Here is an 18,082-nt window from a genome sequence, read left to right as displayed (position 1 = left end):
ATTTGAACTTGACAGTGTTTCTTTTTGGAGTAACCTGAATTGTGTGCAACTCACTGCTGTAAGTTCAAGTAATTTTCTGTTTATAAAATAACAACTCATATGAATTTATAGACATGAAAGTTAAGTTTTTGCTCCTGGAAGCAGCAACACATTGTGATTATTGGCATTATTGGCTTACTATAAAACAATCCTGTGCTAATATATCAGCTTGGGGTCCCATGCAGGGCTGTGTATGTATAGAAAAAATGGATTGGCACAATCTGGTTGCCTCCTTTTTGCCCAATGGTCAAACTGTTAAGCATATATGTGGAGCATACAAGTTATTTTGCAAATGCAATATTACCATGGAAACATTTTTTTTCAAACACTTTGAGATTATTATATAAACTGTAACCCAACCAATAGTGAGCCTAAGAATGTTATTTATAGTTGTAGAAATGTACCACTTTATATATATATATATATATATCTTTCTCTGTGACTATTGTATTTGCAAATAATGTTAAAATAACATTACAGGTAATGATTCATGAGTTGTTTGTTTTTTTTGTTTTTTTGTCAGATAATGTGCACTTCATAAAACTTCTACTGGTTTGAACTGTTCCCCACTAGAATGTGAAATTTAACAGAATTCACTTTTCATGAAAAGACAAACACAAAGTAGTTTCTGTAGTATTCTGGAAATTCCCCCACCCCACGGTGTCTGTTGCTCTTTGGTAAGGTGGGCATCAGCTCTGTTCTGCTCTTAACACAGGCAGCAAAAATAGTCAGGGAAAATACAGGCTGGAACACCATTGTCCTCCAAAGTGAAAAACGAATAAAATAAAAGGTAAAAAGAGAAAAAAAAAATCTTAGATTGTTTTATTAAACTGCAGGATAAATTTTCTAGAAGTTTTGTCAGCACAAAATTGATTTTATGTGGAAAGATACATGTGATAAACACAATGAAGGAGTCAAAGCTGCAAATGGAGGTGGAGGAGGGATGGGTGAAGAGGTGAGCTACACATAAAAGGGTGACAATCATGTGCTCTAATGGAGTGAATAACATTTTACTGTTTGCAGATTTCATGTTATATTATGAGATCTATTTTGGTGTTGAGTTCAACTGAAGCAGTTTTACAAGGAAGTTTTTTTATTTTAAAATGGGAAATATATGAGAAAGCTTTTTTGTTCTAAGAAAAAATGACAAGGAAGCAGTTGCAAAATCCCTCAATGTATTTCTGAACTACAGCACACAGTAGAACTCCACAGTAGAGTTCTGTGGCTATTTGTGTAAGTATGTTTCAGTAACTATAACTCTATATACATATATAAATATAAACTCTTTTTGGCTTCATTAACATGATGAGAATAAAAAAAAATATAGAATGTGGTGGAAAAATAAAATTGAATTTTGAAAATAAAACTAATTCAGGGCCTTTTTGTGATTTTTACATCTTGGAGAAGCTACATAAATGTTGTTTTGTTGTTATTTTTTTATTATTTTCTTTTACAAACATTATATAAAGCTTGGATTATTTACAAAGTGATTGTGATCAAAAATGGTTATTATACAAGTTATCACTTTTGCGCTTTGTTTTCCGAGGTGGGGTTTCTGAGGCTCTAGAAGAAGCATCTCTCTCCTCTAAAGGAACCTGCTAACATCTGGTTAAAGGTTCAACATGGTCAAATAAAACATGTCATCGTGAGCATTAAAACTGGACTTTTACATGAAGTCATGACTGGCTATGTAAGCTAATTTAAATGATGAACACAGCCAACCTGATACAGTAAAATATTTTATTTAGAAATGATTATTCATTTAAAAAATAAGTTTAGGAAATCCAGTGATATATGTCAATAATTAATAATCAGGTTAAAGTGCAAAAATACAATTTGATATAATGCATCTGTACAAAAATAACATTGGAATGTGATATTTGTGTGTCGCTAACATGGCTTCTAGAAACATATCTTGCATACATGCAGAGTCCATCTTTAGGTTATAAGCTTTGGAAGAAAATATTTGTGCTGAGCAGCCTCAGGAGGTTTCTTTTTTATTTGATTTTATTTTGAGCTCCATTTCACATTCGACACATCCACTGAGTTCGCTGCCAAATCAGGCACTGATAGCCCAACGCACAGTCTTTATTAAGGCTTATTTCTGCATTATTTCTACGGAGAGTCAGCTGCTGGAACATTTCTTCCTTGAGGAATGTTCACACTGAAAGCTGCGCCTCCAATGGCTGAGATGAGAAAAGAAAGAAGATATCTTTGGCGGTTGTCTTTGGTCGTGTTGTTTTTCCAGTGTTCCCGGTCCCTTTCCCTGCTGCTGCAGTGAATCACTTCATCTTGGCTGGCTTCAGTTCCTTGACTTGCATGTGTAATGTTTTGTGGACAGCCAACGTCCTGGACTGACAGAATCCTTTTCCGCACTCTTGACATTTGAAGGGCTTTTCTTTGGAATGGATGTATCTGCAGCGGGAAACAACAAGGCACAGCATTATGCTACAGGAAAGCTTCCAAGCAAAGTCAGGCTTTTTTAAAACATTTCACCATAAAGTCAAGGACATACATTTATGTGATGTAGCATCTACACAAGCAGCAGTTAATTCATGGCAGCTACCACGGGTGACCTACATTCACAGATGCCTTTGTAGATGTGTCATCAAATATTTCTCTTCACGTGGCCAGCAGCCATATTTAGAAAACGTTTAATTCGGATTGAAAAAAACAGACAAAGAAACTGTTAGGATTGCACTTTGAATAGAAATGTCTTTGGTAGAGTTGAGACATGGCTAATTTAGGTTCTTTATGGACGACACTTTGAATGTTTTGTACGTGTAGTTTTCCATGTACAAGTTCAACTTATGCTATAAATCTTCTAATCGTTGCAGGAAGTGTCTTGTTTTTGTCTCTCTGCTGTCAAAAGCGAGGATGATTTAATGGCTTATTTTTAACCCCATACCTGCAAGTCATCACTCTTTCAACAAGAGTGAGAAAAAAAAAATGGATTTGACTGGCTCACATTTTTGTAAAAGCCGCAGTGCCTTTGGAATGAGAACAAGGTGTTACATCGATAAAGGACTTTTCTAACCTGTGGTCCCTGAGGTGGTCCTGTCTTCTGAAAGCCTTGTGGCAGATGTCGCAGGTGTACGGCCTCTCGTCTGTGTGCGTCCTCTCGTGGATCAAGAGGTTGTAGGATTTCGTAAAATGTCGGCCACAAAACTTGCAGACAAATTCCTTCTTGGTCTTAGAGGGCAGTCTGCCTCGGCTGGACTTGCGCTCAGGTGAGGACAGTTTGGTCACATCCAGCAGGCAGCCCAGGCTGGCCGAGGTCTGGTGTTGAGATGATACCTGCGCTGCAGCAGCAGCACCCGTCATGCTCAGGTCCTCCACCTTCAGATGGTCCTCTTGCGTCGCTGCTGCCGCCAGGTTGGCAAAGTCAAAGCGTGGTTTGCTCTTGGAGTTTTGCAGCAATCCTGCTGTGTCCAGCTTTGGCTGCAGGAGGTGAGGGAATATGGGGATGGAGGCCATGGAGGAGAACTGAGGAGGCAGCTTGGAGAATGTGCATCGGGGGAAGGCCAGAGGTTGATAGCCGAGGGTCCACTGGTGAAGATGGATGGCGTGAAGAGCACTGAAGCTGTAGATGCTCTGAAAATGATCGGCTGGCAGCTGGAGACCCGAGGAGGTCTGGATGAGGGAGCAGTTGGCCAGCTGAAGGGACGGGTGAAGAGGGACGGGAGCTGGTAGAGTCTTGCTGCCCATGGCTGCTACTGCAAATCCTGCAGGCAGTCTGATAAACACAGAGAAACAGAATGAAAATAAATAAACACGTAGCTCATTACAACCGAGTCCAAAACAGTAAACCAACAAAACATCATTTTCACTGACAGATCTTTGAAAGTAGATCAGCTATCAGGCCTTGGTCTAGCTGAATCCTTAGACCTGCATGCAGACCTCTGGAGGACCCACTCTGTCTGATAAGCCCACAGACACAATAACTGACACCCCACAGCTGCATTTTATCCTGTGTCCAACATCCATTATTTATGGGAATAAAAATTCTTGGCTTGTAGGAACATAATCAGTAGCAATAAAGTAGTGGTTTTCTGTATGACTTTATCTTTCTGTTACATCTTTACAGAGGAATTTGGACCTGCTCTTCTTTCCAGTGTTGCTTCAGTTAATTAATGTTTGCAGTCATTTCTTTTGGTAGTTTTTAATCACTCAAAGCAGCATTTTATTCAGTTTTTTAGTCAGGACTTTAATTGGGCCGTTGCACTGCCTCAAATTATTTCATTTTTATGAGATTGTTTTGTCTGTTGGGTCCAAGCAGTGGGACACATTATGTCACATTTGACACTAGGATACTTTGGCAGACCATAAACCAGGGAGGTTTATGGTTGTTTAGCATGTATCAAGAAAAAAAGAAAAAAAATGTTCCTCAAACTCTAAAATTTGTGTGAAGATAAACTTTGGTCTTAACAATGAAGAATAATAATAAATGTTTAAACCAAGATTTATCACCTTGACTGTGAATAGGCTTCATTTTTTTAATGGAATATTCTAGACCAACGTCTCTGTGAATGAAAATATAGAACCACTGCCAACGTTTGAGCATACTCCCGAAGCTATGTGTGGGTGTTTCCTGTTCCCAGAAACATGCCCGGGGCTGTTGAGGGCAGAGAGACAGAATGACAGCATTCAGCCACAGAAATACCTGCGAGCTGTTACATCAGGTTTGATAAGCTAGAGTAACAATAGACAATAATGTTGCTTTGTCTGAGGCAGATGATGATGGACGTGAGCCGCCAAGCAGCAGCAGCTTCAGGTTTTTAGGGCACGAGCCACACCTCGGCACAACGTCGCTCACATCAAACCCGCTTACAGATATGCAGCTGCTGTTCTGAGTTTGTGAAAGTGTCCTGACCGAAGGAAGGACAGGTCGACCTTAAGTGAATGAAATTCAAAGAAATATATCTGGATGAACGCATAAAGTTTTCCACGATTTTACAATCTGAATGTTGAGAATCTGTGGTCATACCGTTTTACAGTACAGTTTGAAATGCTAACATCGTTTTGCACGTTCTGCGTTCACAAGTACATGGTTACTATCACTAATGTCTCACACAAAGGTGGTGCTAGTTTTAATGTTTGTGAGAGTTCAAGTTATCCATAAATGTAGAAGAGAAAAGCTATAAGGATGAGACACCTTGTAAAAGAATTTCACTACTTTTATAATTACCAAAAAAAACCTGTATTGCTTGTGTATAAACTATTTGCTTTTATAGTTTTTGTATTTAACCTTTATTTCCTGTTTTATTCAGAGTGAAATTCATGAGGGTCACGATTGAGAAATTATCTCTAATAACAGAGATATAATAAATGTCTGTGAGCATACTTGCTTCATTTCTTGAAAGTTACAAAATCTGTTATTTCTTATTGGCTTCTAGTCTGTCAGCAAAATAAACAAAATGTCTGTAAAATCGTGTTTTTTACATCTTTTCTGAAGTCCTCTTAATGACAGTAAATATCACAAGCGTCTTGCTCTTTGTCATCCTTAGGTAAACTTGGCAGTTGCAGCTCCTATGGAACCACCTACTTCAGCAAACTGTTTTTAAAAATCATATATAGAACATATTTTATTACAAAAGTGAAAACATTTTCTTAAAAAAAGAGTAGTTTTATACTTTTAGGTCCTTTTATTTATTTTCTTCATGTTATTACATCAGTATTTTGGTGACACTTTAATGAAAAGCAACTTTTTTAAAATCTAAAGTATGATTTAACTAATTTAGTACATGGAAAAGCAAGTCAGTAGATCAGTAAGTGAAATGAACAGCTAATAGTTAAAACATACATATCTAAGCTATAGTGTATTTCAGTAAAAAAAATAAATACATCAGCCTATAGCTTAATAAGCAAGCAACTAAAACTTAAAATGGCACAGGAGGTAATTAAGAAATCAGTAAAATACATTAGTCAAAAGTAAATTAAATGAGGAAATAAATAGTAATCAATTAAGTCCCTAATAAATAAATAGGTCAGCTACCCAGTTTTAAATAGGTAGCTAAATAGTGAAATAAATAACAAGTAATGTCATTATATCATTAAGTAAGGTTAGGTAGTTTTATTTATATAGCACAGCAACAGCAACAAGGCAATTCAAAGTGCTTAAATAACTAAACATAAATAAGTCAATAAAAAAGGTAAATAACTTGTTAAATGTGCAATTAGGTAAATAATTAAGAAAATAACAGTGACTTTCACTGTTTTCTGTATTGTTCACGGGGAACAACTGAATGCAGGAAATGTTCATCACATTCACAAAGAAGGAAAGCTATTATTTTGCACCACATTTGTGTTTTTAGGGAACATAAGTTAGATACTTTGTCTAATATGCCTTAGAGAAGAAATTATCACGCTTTCATCAGAATGTTGGATATATATTTATATTGCTACTCAAATAACATTATAAATTCTGATGATCCATAACAGATTAATAAGGGATGAGATTCATATTTCAAAATAAAATGGAAATAAAATGTTTGAAAAAAAAAATTCTAATTAGATATATTTTATGTTAAGCATATTTTCTCCTAATAATGACATATTTTCTTTAACAGTTTCATACAGTTTGTTCCTTTTTTTCTTGCTCCAATTCTACTGATACACAAACTAAAGCTCATTTTACAAAGCAGGTGTCAGATAAAGGAAGACAATCTAATTTCAGTCAATGACTTACTTCTCTTACTCTGTCCTGTGTGGTTTTAAACCCTTAAAGCTGCTGGCCGTGTCAAGCTGACAGAAGAAGTCCTGGTGTTTAAAAAAATATGGTTCCTTCAGTATTTATAGATATAAAAAGCTGGATTTCTAAAAAGTAAAATAAAAAAAATGTATGGGGATTTGTTGAGGCTTTTGTACAGAATATTTGTCAAAACAAAAAGTGCATGAAACAATTAATTCCACCTTATTGGGTTAGAACTATCATGAGATTTATTATTAAAGAAATATATTTTTATATTTGAAATCTGGGGGCATCTAATTTAATTCATTAAAAAAAAAATTGTGTATGTGATTTAAAAAAAAAGTGGAAACAAAAACAATGAGAATCTTCCAGAATTAGTCAGAAGTCGCAGATATTTGAAAGAGCTGAACTGAAGGAGGCCCCTCCTGAAACTGCAGCAAAGGTTGCTAATGAGGAGAAGAGGCGCTCAAACAGCCCCCCCGCCGGCTCCTCCTTTCTGATCACCATGCAGAAGTAATTGACTTTTATGCTGGAGGTCATTAGAGGAGATAAGTTCCCTGCTCCTGTTAACCCTTCTGTGTCTGCAGGGGCCCCCAAGGTGTCGAACGGCCCCCCCTCTGTTCAGTCCGAACTGTGAGATTCAGCGCCTCAGAGGGCTTTACACCTTCACCTCAACACACCAAGAGGAGAAGACACGCAGGACTCCTCCTGCTGATGGATTTGTTTCACTCTGCTGCAATAATTTACATTTTAACACATTTAGGAAAGCAAAAAAGTGGAAACAAAAGAGGTAAAAAAGAAATCATGTACGAGTTTTGCCTGTCTCTTTAAATGTTTAATTAAACCCAAAGGCACATAAATGTACAGCTAAGAATGAGCAGTTTTCTCTAATGTCTCGTTCTCTTTATTCCTTTCAGTTTATGTGGGAATTATAAAATTTTATGTAGAAACATGAAACACTAAACATTTTTAAAGCACCCTGCATGAGGATAACATCCGAAATTAAATGAGGGTTCCACTTCAAGGCCTGTTGGGAGTTTGTTCTCTCAGCTAGATGGAAAAAAAAGTAGACTCGGAGGTGAGCCCAGAAAGTCTGTGAAAGTGTGTTTCTTTTATTTTTATTTTTTCTGCCGTAACTTTGCAGAGGAGCTCTAATGCCTATGAAGCTGCGGCAATGATTTATAAAAGTTGTGGACGTTATATCACAGATGATGAATGGCTGCGTGTTTGGAGAACGCGGCGTCCTCATGCACTCGGTAAGAGCACAATTTCTTTACTGCACTCTGAAGAATAAACACCTGTCAGCAGGAAACTGTAAACCCAGACCTCTCTCATGAACTTTAGATTCAGTGAAATGATAAAACCAGAATTTCTGAAATTCTAGGTTAAGATCTACTTACTGTACTTTGGAAATACAACAACAATAAAAAAAAACTACACAGAAGAGCTTTACTTGGCAAAGATCTGATTTGCTCCAAGTGAAAAAAAGCTGATAAACTTCAAACATAAGTAGAATAGTTGCAAATTTGACAATAAAACCAATGTAAGAGAATAGAAAGGAAGCATATACAGAGTGAATTACTCAGTTTTGAACATTTTAATAGCAAATTTCTGTATATTTTCAGAATTGTCTTATATATTTGTTTGAAGTGGAATTTTGACTTGACTTTTATTACAATGAACTGATCTGGGATGTCGTTACTGAGACTTTAATCTGAACAATTTAACAATGTTACAAAACACCATGCGGTACATTTGTCATTACAAATGCTGAGTTTCATTGTTAAAAAAATGTTTTTAAAAGAAACTTCTAAGGGAGAGCAAACTGAGAGCAGGAAGCGTGACTTCTACCAAAGTAGTGTCTGATTCTGAATGAAGTTAGAAGCTTTTAACTTGAGATAAATCACAGTTTGATCATTGGAGCCGTGAGATTTCTCCCCGCAAAGACTGCCTTAAATGCATCTAAACTTAATTAGATCCCATGTGTGGTTTGGTGGAGCAGTGTGATTAATCTGTTGATGAGGCCGGACGGTGTGAAGGTGTCAGAAGGTATCTACAGAAATGTTTATTCAGAAAAGCAGCATCTTTCTCTTCTTTTTTTTTTTTTTTTTTTGCGTTTGGACCTCATTAAACAAGGATTTCATCAATTCAAAACAGCGCGTTGTATCCAGTTTTTGCAAACATATACGTTAAATCGACAGTTGCTATTAAAATGTGTTGGAAATAAATGACATAGCGAGTGAAATTAACACATTTCATATAAAAATAAAGAATTCAAACGCTTTAAAAATGAAAAAGAAACTATTTTGAGCATCAGTAAAAGCCATGCAGTCACAAGAAGGCGAAACACCTGTTGCGCTTCAAGTCAATAAGGAAATAACTGTTAAAAAAAAATGTTTCTAATAAAACTTGCGACCAAAAACTGTTACTTAACATTATTAAAATTAAAAAAAATATATATATATATATAAAAACTTACCAATGAATTTTGAGTTTTATAGGTTTTCTCCCGCCGGACGCTCAGAACGTGAAAGCCCGCCGCGTAGCAGTCTGAACCGGGACGGAGGCGTTAATGTGTCGGCTGGGGCAGCAGCATGTTCCGGCTGCCTTAAACTGTTCTGCTCTGGTCTGATCTGGGCTCCGATGTTCAGGCACTGTGGTGTTCACGTCTCTGCGCTCTGCCGCACTGTTCTGCGCGCTCTTCTCTTCTCAGCCGCCTCTTTATCTCAGCCCACAGTCCGACACCTCCTGGCACGTCACACAGCCAGCCCATAACCGCAGCACCGCTCTGGAGAGCATGCACAGCTGGACAATGAGAAGATGTGGCCCTGCGTGATGGGGTGGTTCTTTATTCGGCCATCAGGGTGCGCACACGCTTCTGGACTCATCCAAAGTGACATTTACTGGTGGAAACTTGGGGTAACTGATAAATACTTAGTGTCTTAATTTGTTTGTTTTTTTTTTTTTTGTTTTTTTTTTTAAATATGTTTTTATATCTCTGTTTGTCCCACTGCAGCTCACACCACGTGTGTTCATATGCACGTATAATGTTCTGGTCATTTTAATCACTTTTACTTACATCAGCGTAGCGGTCGTCCAGTTCTCCACAAGCAAAAATGTTTGAGAATAACGACCCCTGTAGGCCTGACATGTTACTACAACAGGACTCTGCAGATAAAAAAAATAATAATTTTGATTCTTTCAAAGAAACTTCATTAGGAAGGATGGCCAAATTGATGAATTTGACTCTCTATATTATAATTTAAAGAATCAAACCTTAAGCTAACTTTAGCAAGGCAATATCTTTAACTGCTCATTAGTGCAGCACTCTTGATGTAGTCGGTTCAAAATTTGATCAGTATTTGATCTGAAACACTGAGACACACACTTAATAATAATAGTTGTTACAGTCAATCAACATTCCATCTGCAAACAACAAAGAAATTCAAAACAGAATCAAGTAAAAATAATTCATCACCTTTCAAATGTATTGTAATGAAGCAAGGCTCTCAATCTGAAACAGTTCTGCAGGCTCATCGGAACAAATTAGAATATAACTGAAAATTTGATTTATTTCAATAATTTAAATGAAAAAGGCAAACTGATATAGATGTGCCAGACACAGAGTTATATATTTCAAGTGTCTAATCCAGGGGTGCCAAACTCCAGTCCTCAAGGGCCGCTGTCCTGCAGTTTTTAGATGTGCCACAGTTACAAAACACTGGAATGAAATGGCTTAATTACCTCCTTCTTGTGTAGAAAAGTTCTCTAGCGCCTTGCTAATAACATAATTATTCTATTCAGGTGTGGTGCAGCGGAGGCACATCTAAAAGTTTTACGGCAGTCTGTTCCTTTAAATGTGGATATGTTTAGCCTACAATCAACTTAAAGCAAGAATTCAGTTTTAATATGTGAATATTATAACTTACCTCCATTATTGACTCTGTGTCTCTCAGCTTCCTCTTGACAATACTCAATAGATTCACTGTGGAGTTCCAGTCAGACCAGTTTGCTCCTCAATCAGGCGCAGTGATATCACATTCATTAAAATAGTTATTGGTGTTTTTGGGAGTGTGGGTTAGCCTACACTCCCAATGGAAAATGATAAACATTTCCATACAGTTTGTCAACAGAGGTAACAAACTGTATGTTAACTCCGTAACATACAGTTTACCTCTGTAAACTGTAACATACAGTTTACAAAGGTAATTAAGTGAAGTCTACTTCACTTAATTAAGTACTTCACTTAATTAAGTACTTCACTTAATTAAGTGAAGTAGACGACTTCACTTAATTAATACAATATAGCGCAGTCACACCAGTAGATGGCATAGCTCAAATAATCATCACTTACTATAGAAACTTCCCTCAGTGTCTCAAGGTCACAGTTGTCATATTTCTACCACAGTTTTTCCTTTCACTCAACTTTCTACCAAGAGTATAAATACAGCACTTTTTGAATGCCAAACATCAGCAATGACATTTAGGGACTTATTTTTATTTTTATTGTTTGCAGTGGATGTCGATGGCTGCTGGACAACAGTTAAGACATGACTCTTCCCCATGATTTTGCATACCACAGCGTAATATTTCTGCATAAAATTTAAAACTTAATTTCTGTCTTTCATTAGGTGGGAGCCAAATCAATAAAATTATCAGAAGTTGCCATCTGAAACACATCCTTCTGCGTGCAACAAATCTTTATTGCATTTTTTCTTAGGGAACTGAATTCCAAAAATAAACTATTATTACTACTACTATGACTATCATAAATTGCCATGCAGCTAGACATTTATATGACAGTTTTGGAAACTTATATTGAGCTCAAAATAAACTTCAGATTAAAAATTCAATAAATGAAAGCATCTTCTGATTCATTTTACAGCTTTAAGTAGGTAGTAAGTAGTTTTTAATGTAATTCAAAGTAATTTCTACTAAAAAGACAAAATCCAGGCCAATTTCAGAGGAAAAATCACACTTTTAAAACTTCTGCATTATATAATATTTTGTAATTTTACAATGCATTTGACAGAGAGCTTTTGGGATAATGGCTTTACCCAATGGTAAAATGACTCTCCTGTTTGTTATCCAACTTTGATCCACTTTTTAAGGTTCTGTTTGGAAAACCTCCAGCACAGCGCTGATGTGACGCTAAGAAAAACTCTTTTTCACTCCGATGGTTTCACTTAGTTACGATGTAGAAACCATGTAACCCAGGCAGCAAATTCTTGGAAAGAAACACGAGGCACCTATATATTTTATTTAGAACAGATGAAAGTTCTGAAATGTTTGCACAAAGTGGCGCTGCAACGATGCAGAGAGATAAACTGTTTTAAATGTTGCTGCAAAATGAAACACAAGAACCTTCTTGGAATCTTGGATAAGATGATCAGGTGTATTGGAATGCCCAAGCTGGAAAATAAAGCTTTAAAATATTATGGCAGTCACAATATTGGAACGTTTAACAAAGGCAGGTGAGATAATTGAGTGAAGATCATGCCACCTGGTGGAGGAGTTTTACTACACCAGCTTTAGTCTGCTGTTGACCTGGTTGAACTGAAATGTGATTTTCATTAAGTAAAATTCTGTTTTACCCGTTAAAACTTTTATTGATTCTGTCCAGTCTGCTGCTTTGTGCTACATTATGAAATCAACTCTGAATAAAGTCATCCAGCCTGTCCATATTTACCTCCAAACTCCTTTAATGCATTCACTATTTCTCCCTCGGTTATGTCCCGTCTACACACATTACCGTCTGATAATTGTCCCTCAGCAGACTCATTGGTTTTTAGTTTTCAAAGTGCATAATCTAGTTTCTCTTATCCTCACTTGTCCATGTTACTGAGTCTGTTTAGAGCTGCAGGTTTATATCATACTCATTTCTGTTGAACTTACTTTTTTTCTGAGAGATTTAAAAAAATACAAATAAAAAATTAGTCCAATAAACACAGTGTTCATGACGGCTGAGTGGAAGCATTCTGATGAATCTGAAGCTTCTGATCGTTTCACAACAATGAGATAAAACAGCTGGTGTAACTTCACATTGTTGCTCAACAGTCAGCCTCTTAAGAAGCAGTTGCTCAGTGTTAGATGAAGTTTGTTGCCCATCACCTTTATCCTATCTGAACTCAAACTGAAAGACAGAGTGACAGCTGAACAAACTACCGGAGACGGTCTTCCTCTGATGAGTGCTCTGCTCCTCTCGGTGCCACAGCTTACCTGACTTGCTTCGGTTTTTGTGTTTGAGTCCAGGCCAGTGCACTATGAGAACGTGTAATTTTATGATCACATGAAACCACAGAGGGTGGTTGTTCATAGAAACCAAAACACCGTTGACTCACGCTGCAACTATTTGGGATTGGAGCTGCTTTTGATTTAGACAAAATTAGGCCTGCGTGCAGGTGCTCTTTTGTGCATGCAAGTGTGTGTGTTCAACACGTACTTAAAGACAGCACACTACCGCGGGCTCAGGGTTTATTCCTCTATGATTTCAGCATTCCTTCAGTAACCGCTGCTGCTGGAGAGCAGGTTTTTATTGCTTTAGAACTATTTTACACTGTTCTCAGGATCACAATGTGGAGGTTTAATTTGAAGAGTTCTATATGTGCGCTGGAGCGCTGCAATATAATGTGCAAGTAGCTGCCAAGACCATCATGTGTTTGCTGTGGGTGTTTTTTGATGGGGGGCAGCATTATGAAAGTGATGGCAAGAGGTGAGCTGGCTTACAGCATCCTAAGACACCCGAGAGAAAAGTATGGAAAAGTAAATGGTAAGATAAACAGAACAAAAGCAATTTCAAGTCAAATGTACATTGTTACCTGAAGTTGACCAAAGTGTTGATTTGTGACAGTAAAGGTGGCATCTCGCATTTATAAATGGTGAGAAATTACCTACGCTCTGACAAGGTGTGAGAAACAATCCTCTGAGATTTTGACCTAATTGCTGCAACAACTTTCTTGGCTGGACATCTGTTATGTGAATCTCCCGTTCCACCACATCACAATTATCTATTGGTGACTATGGCAACTGCGACCTTTACGATGTGTGTGGGAAGCCCTCAAAACCACTGGTTCCAATTTTAAGCCCATGCTGAAAAGATTGCACAGTCCAACCAACCAGGCCTCATGCAAACACAGAGTTTGACTCATATGAAGCTCCATCAAGTGTTGGTAATGATGTTTAATGAGCACAGAGTATGTGTCTGATGACCTTCACTCTGTTCTTACTGACTGACCATCCAGCCATTGTCTCTAACCACAACTATGCCATCTGGTGGCAGTTCTAGATGTTACGCAGATCTAGATTCTCAATCATCGTCGATCTGACAATCCTAAATGATTAAGTAGAAATCAATTTAACTGAAGACACCCCAAAGACTTCTTCAGTTCTGAACTTAAAGGTTTTCCAACCACACAGTGTCATCTGATAGCACAATCAGGTAACTATGTCACTTCCAGATTTTAAAAAATGCCGTATTTACCAAACGTGACTTCCTAATTTCAAGCCTTCAAATTGGGCCACTGTCTCTTTAAGAAATGCTTGTTCTTTTTGACACAGTAATCACAACGTCTGTTCCCTTAGCAGCCTTTTTTCCAGTGTAACACTGAGAAGTAGTTTGTATACAAACAAAGCATTACATGTTTTCAAAAAAAGAGTCGTGAAAAACTCAGCTATGAGATTTTCACGGCTGTTGAAAATTCAAATCTATCTCATTCAAAATGCTTTGCAAATAAACATAGAATCAGTTTTTTATTGTCCCCCCCCAACATCGGTAATGTTCATTTCTGATTTGTTGATCAATCCTTTGTGACGTCTCCTTACAAGGAGGTCTTGCACAACTTACTCAGAATGGATTGTGCAAACTTTTGAGGTTCGGTTGCATTAAATTTTATTCTTTGTTTGTTTGAATTGTAAGGTGCTCTTCCTTTTCTTCTTCTTTTGCAACACATAATTTTGCTTTGTTTCTTTCTTCAACATGTCTACATGCTTGTGATTGTACAGTGTAGCATACTTTCTTCATGCGTGTTTCTTCTCTATTTCCAAATCTAAAGCATCCAGGATTTGAACAACCTGTACTAAAACTGATGACATTCCGTCTGTTTCTGGCTGATATGAACAACAGGTTTGAAATGACTCGCATACCAATTTCCATTTGTTTCTATAATTAGTAAAAAGGCAGATTCTGGACCTAATGTTGTTCTTTTCTCTGTTATTCATAAAGAGCTTGACTTTGATAGGTTATGGCTTATGTATTTGAAAACATTAATTTAGCTCAATATTGCAACAATGTGGACCAATAGATCACGTTTTCTGGATGACTGCCACACTGAGTGTGCAGACCAAGCTTAACACAAACTTTAAGAAAAGCACATAAACTTTTGTGCAGAAGCTCCATTAGTTTAATGATCATTTCATTAAATTAATAACACTGCTACACTAAAAGCAACCTACCAGTCAAGTATTAGGTATGTCTGAAAAGTAGACAAAGACTCCAGCACCCGACACCCCCAGAGATATTTTGGCAGCCGAATAACGACTGAAACAATGTAAGCCAGGCGGTTTGAATTTGTTGTATACAGGAAAAATAATAAATGATCAGTGCTGGCTGGTGCAGGGAGTATAAATCAAAAATCCATGAACTACCGTGTCTTGTTACCAAAAGATGAAAGCAAGGATCATGGCGGCCAGAAGCTGCTCTTCCATCTTCAGCTATTGTCCTTGATCTGATGCAGGAAGTTACTGATGCCTTTCTGTGCCAGACATGGATGCTCTGAGGATAATATTCCAAAGAGAAGACTTGGCTTTGATGGAGGATATGTCCTACCTGCGGATCATAGTCATACTTCCAGCACAGTAATGGATTCCACATGGAGAAGCTACTGCCGACTGCAAGAAGCAGCTGTAGATACTTGAATAACACAGTGAACATTTCTTCTCCCTCCTTGCTTCCTTTTAATCACTGCATGAAACAGATTCTCGGAACACTGATGTTCCCTTGGATGCACACAGTAAATCCAAAACATCTCTTTCCCTCAGTGTGTTCAGAAATTCAGATTGAATCATGATGCAGATTGAGAACAATCAGACCGACCTGTAGGAGATGTGGTTCTCATGCCAACAGATCAAACATGGTCCTAAATAGAAGGAATTAGCTCCATTTTGGGGATTAGTCCCAGTTCAAAGGATTGGGTAACTAGGAAATACCTGATTAGACTTTCTCATAAATTATTGTCAGTAGCTTGTAAAGCATTAAATATGAACTTGATGCTTCTCACAATTATGACATTCTAAGCAAAATTACACAGCTATAATATTTCAGTTGACAAAAAGAGTTGTCAACCATTTTATTCAAACTTTTAGAGTAGATTTGCAATATAGTATGATGTGATTTTGACAAAATCTGTGATTTTTGCACCTTTGAAGTATAGAAAATCTCCTGAAAAGAACACGACTGAAACAATGCCTTCTTTCCCAATGGATCAGAAACATTAAACATATTCAAGATTAAATTACAAGCAAAAAACATATTTGCCGTAACCATTCAAGATGACAAAATGCAAACATCAAATTAACTTTGACAGAGTGAAGAAAAACATGTTAGCCCAACCAGGTCCTACCAGAGACGTTTGTTGGCAGTAGCATGGTGGTTGGAGTTCTGCCAACGGGATCTAGGTGAGAACAGTCAAAACAAGCTGCCGTTACCTGAGAAAGAACAAACCTAAGGTGGCAGGGTTGGTCCCATGTTGCTGTTAGTCTAGAATGAATCCTTCAGGACCTAAGGCCCTGCCAGATTTGAAGAAACATGGCTTAAACAATTACTGAATTGAAAGCACTGAGGTAGGCTGGGTTTTGTGTGGCAAAAATATGGTGGATGAGCTTTACCATTTCTGGAGCTAGTTGGAATATCCTGCAGAGGCTTATGATTATGATGGCCCTCATCAAAGTAAGACTAGTTTTTGTGCTATAGTGCCTGTCTAAGCTGGATACAAGAGTTGGGTAGAAGAAATAATGCAATACATGCCCCAATCTTGCTGATGTTGACCAGTGCTTCAGCCTCACAGTGACACTGGTGGATGTTTGGAATTATGCCCATCTTTGCAAGAAGTCATTCAGTTGCTGTTAAAGCCACACCTGCTGCAAAGAAGGCGCTTTCATGTAAAGAAACCAGAATGACAACTCAACATTTCAAAGTCAGAAAACATAGAAAATTACCTTAGGTTGGTCGTTGGGAATAAAGCAAGTCTAATTATCCTCTTACATGATGATATGAAGACTGGGGAGTTAATTAGAGCTGTGCCTGCAAAAATGTGACCTTTCCAACATTTAGGATGTGAAACTTGAGCTCTGGCATGTTTAGGATTGTGAGCGAACCTGTTGATTCAAATCTTCGCGATTAAAAACCATAGGAAGTCATCAAAAGAATAAGACTGAAAAAATAAGAGTCTCTTCAGAAAACATGCTGGTGTTATATTTTGGAATGGGACGAGGAAATTGGGTCATTCATGCTAGGATCAGTGTAGATTCATTGCTCCTGTGTCTGAAAAGTGACCTGTTGAGTTTGGTCAGAGAACCATAAACGTTGACCTCAGATGTCTGCAAGATGTAGGTTCAACAATCAGTGGAGAGATCATGTCTCAAGACTTATCTGGGAGAGCCAGAGAAATTCTAGACGTCTCAGCTCATAATGAATTCCTGTCCTCATAGCGAGTACCAAAAAGTGGCTGAATGAAATTATGAAAAAAAAAACAACTCATGATAAACTGTGTTCATTAGTCAAAACATTTCCCCAGCATTCACAGATGATGTTACTAATAAATATAGCCTTTAATGGACTAATTTTTCATCTCTGGATGGATGAATTATTCAAAAACACTATGATCATCTAAACTACTGACAGATGGCTGCTATGGGTTCAGTCTCCTCTGTGGTTTTATGACCAACCAAAAACATTTGGATAAAAAAAACAACTAGTATTAACAGTTACAGACAATTTCAAGTCATATCCTTTCTGAAAACTGGTGCGTAGGTGAAATTTCCTCTGGGCACATTCGTTTTATACATGGATGCATCGCTGCTCTGGAATGTGTTCAGCCTTAATATGGTCCTCTTGGGCAGCTGTGCAAACCAAGAACGTCTCTGTGCATACTTAAAGTCATCTGTCATTACTTGAGAACCTTTGTGGTATCACAGTGTTTATTTTAGCTGCTGCTTAATGTGCTGGCACTACAAACTCAATGCACTTAACACGTAATAAATACTGCACTTTTGAAATGGTTATCATTTTCATGTTCCTCAAAGGATAGTGCAGTATCCGCAGATAATATACACAGAAGCCTTTTAATATCTACTGCT

General features: G+C 37.4%; 1 protein-coding gene across 1 annotated transcript; it reads right to left on the bottom strand.

Moving 5' to 3' along the window:
- Window positions 1-1,765: 1,765 nt before the first annotated feature.
- Window positions 1,766-9,538, bottom strand: osr1 (odd-skipped related transcription factor 1). Its single transcript, XM_008400146.3, has 3 exons — window positions 9,210-9,538; window positions 3,077-3,775; window positions 1,766-2,454 (listed from the first exon to the last, which is right to left on the bottom strand). The coding sequence occupies exons 2-3, from the start codon at window positions 3,745-3,747 to the stop codon at window positions 2,322-2,324; spliced, it is 804 nt and encodes a 267-aa protein (XP_008398368.1). The 5' UTR covers window positions 3,748-3,775; window positions 9,210-9,538; the 3' UTR covers window positions 1,766-2,321.
- Between the last annotated feature and the right edge of the window lie 8,544 nt (window positions 9,539-18,082).

The sequence above is a fragment of the Poecilia reticulata genome, chromosome 22 (assembly GCF_904066995.2).
Source record: "Poecilia reticulata chromosome 22, P_reticulata-male-v2, whole genome shotgun sequence".
Taxonomy (NCBI): domain Eukaryota; kingdom Metazoa; phylum Chordata; class Actinopteri; order Cyprinodontiformes; family Poeciliidae; genus Poecilia; species Poecilia reticulata.
This window is presented reverse-complemented; position numbering and strand designations above follow the sequence as displayed.

Coding starts and splice junctions, on each gene's coding strand:
- osr1 (XM_008400146.3), bottom strand. CDS start 3,747: ATGGGCAGCAAGACTCTACCAGCTCCCGTCCCTCTTCACCCGTCCCTT. Junction 2,455..3,076: donor GACCACCTCAGGGACCACAG/GTTAGAAAAGTC, acceptor TTCCCGCTGCAG/ATACATCCATTCCAAAGAAA.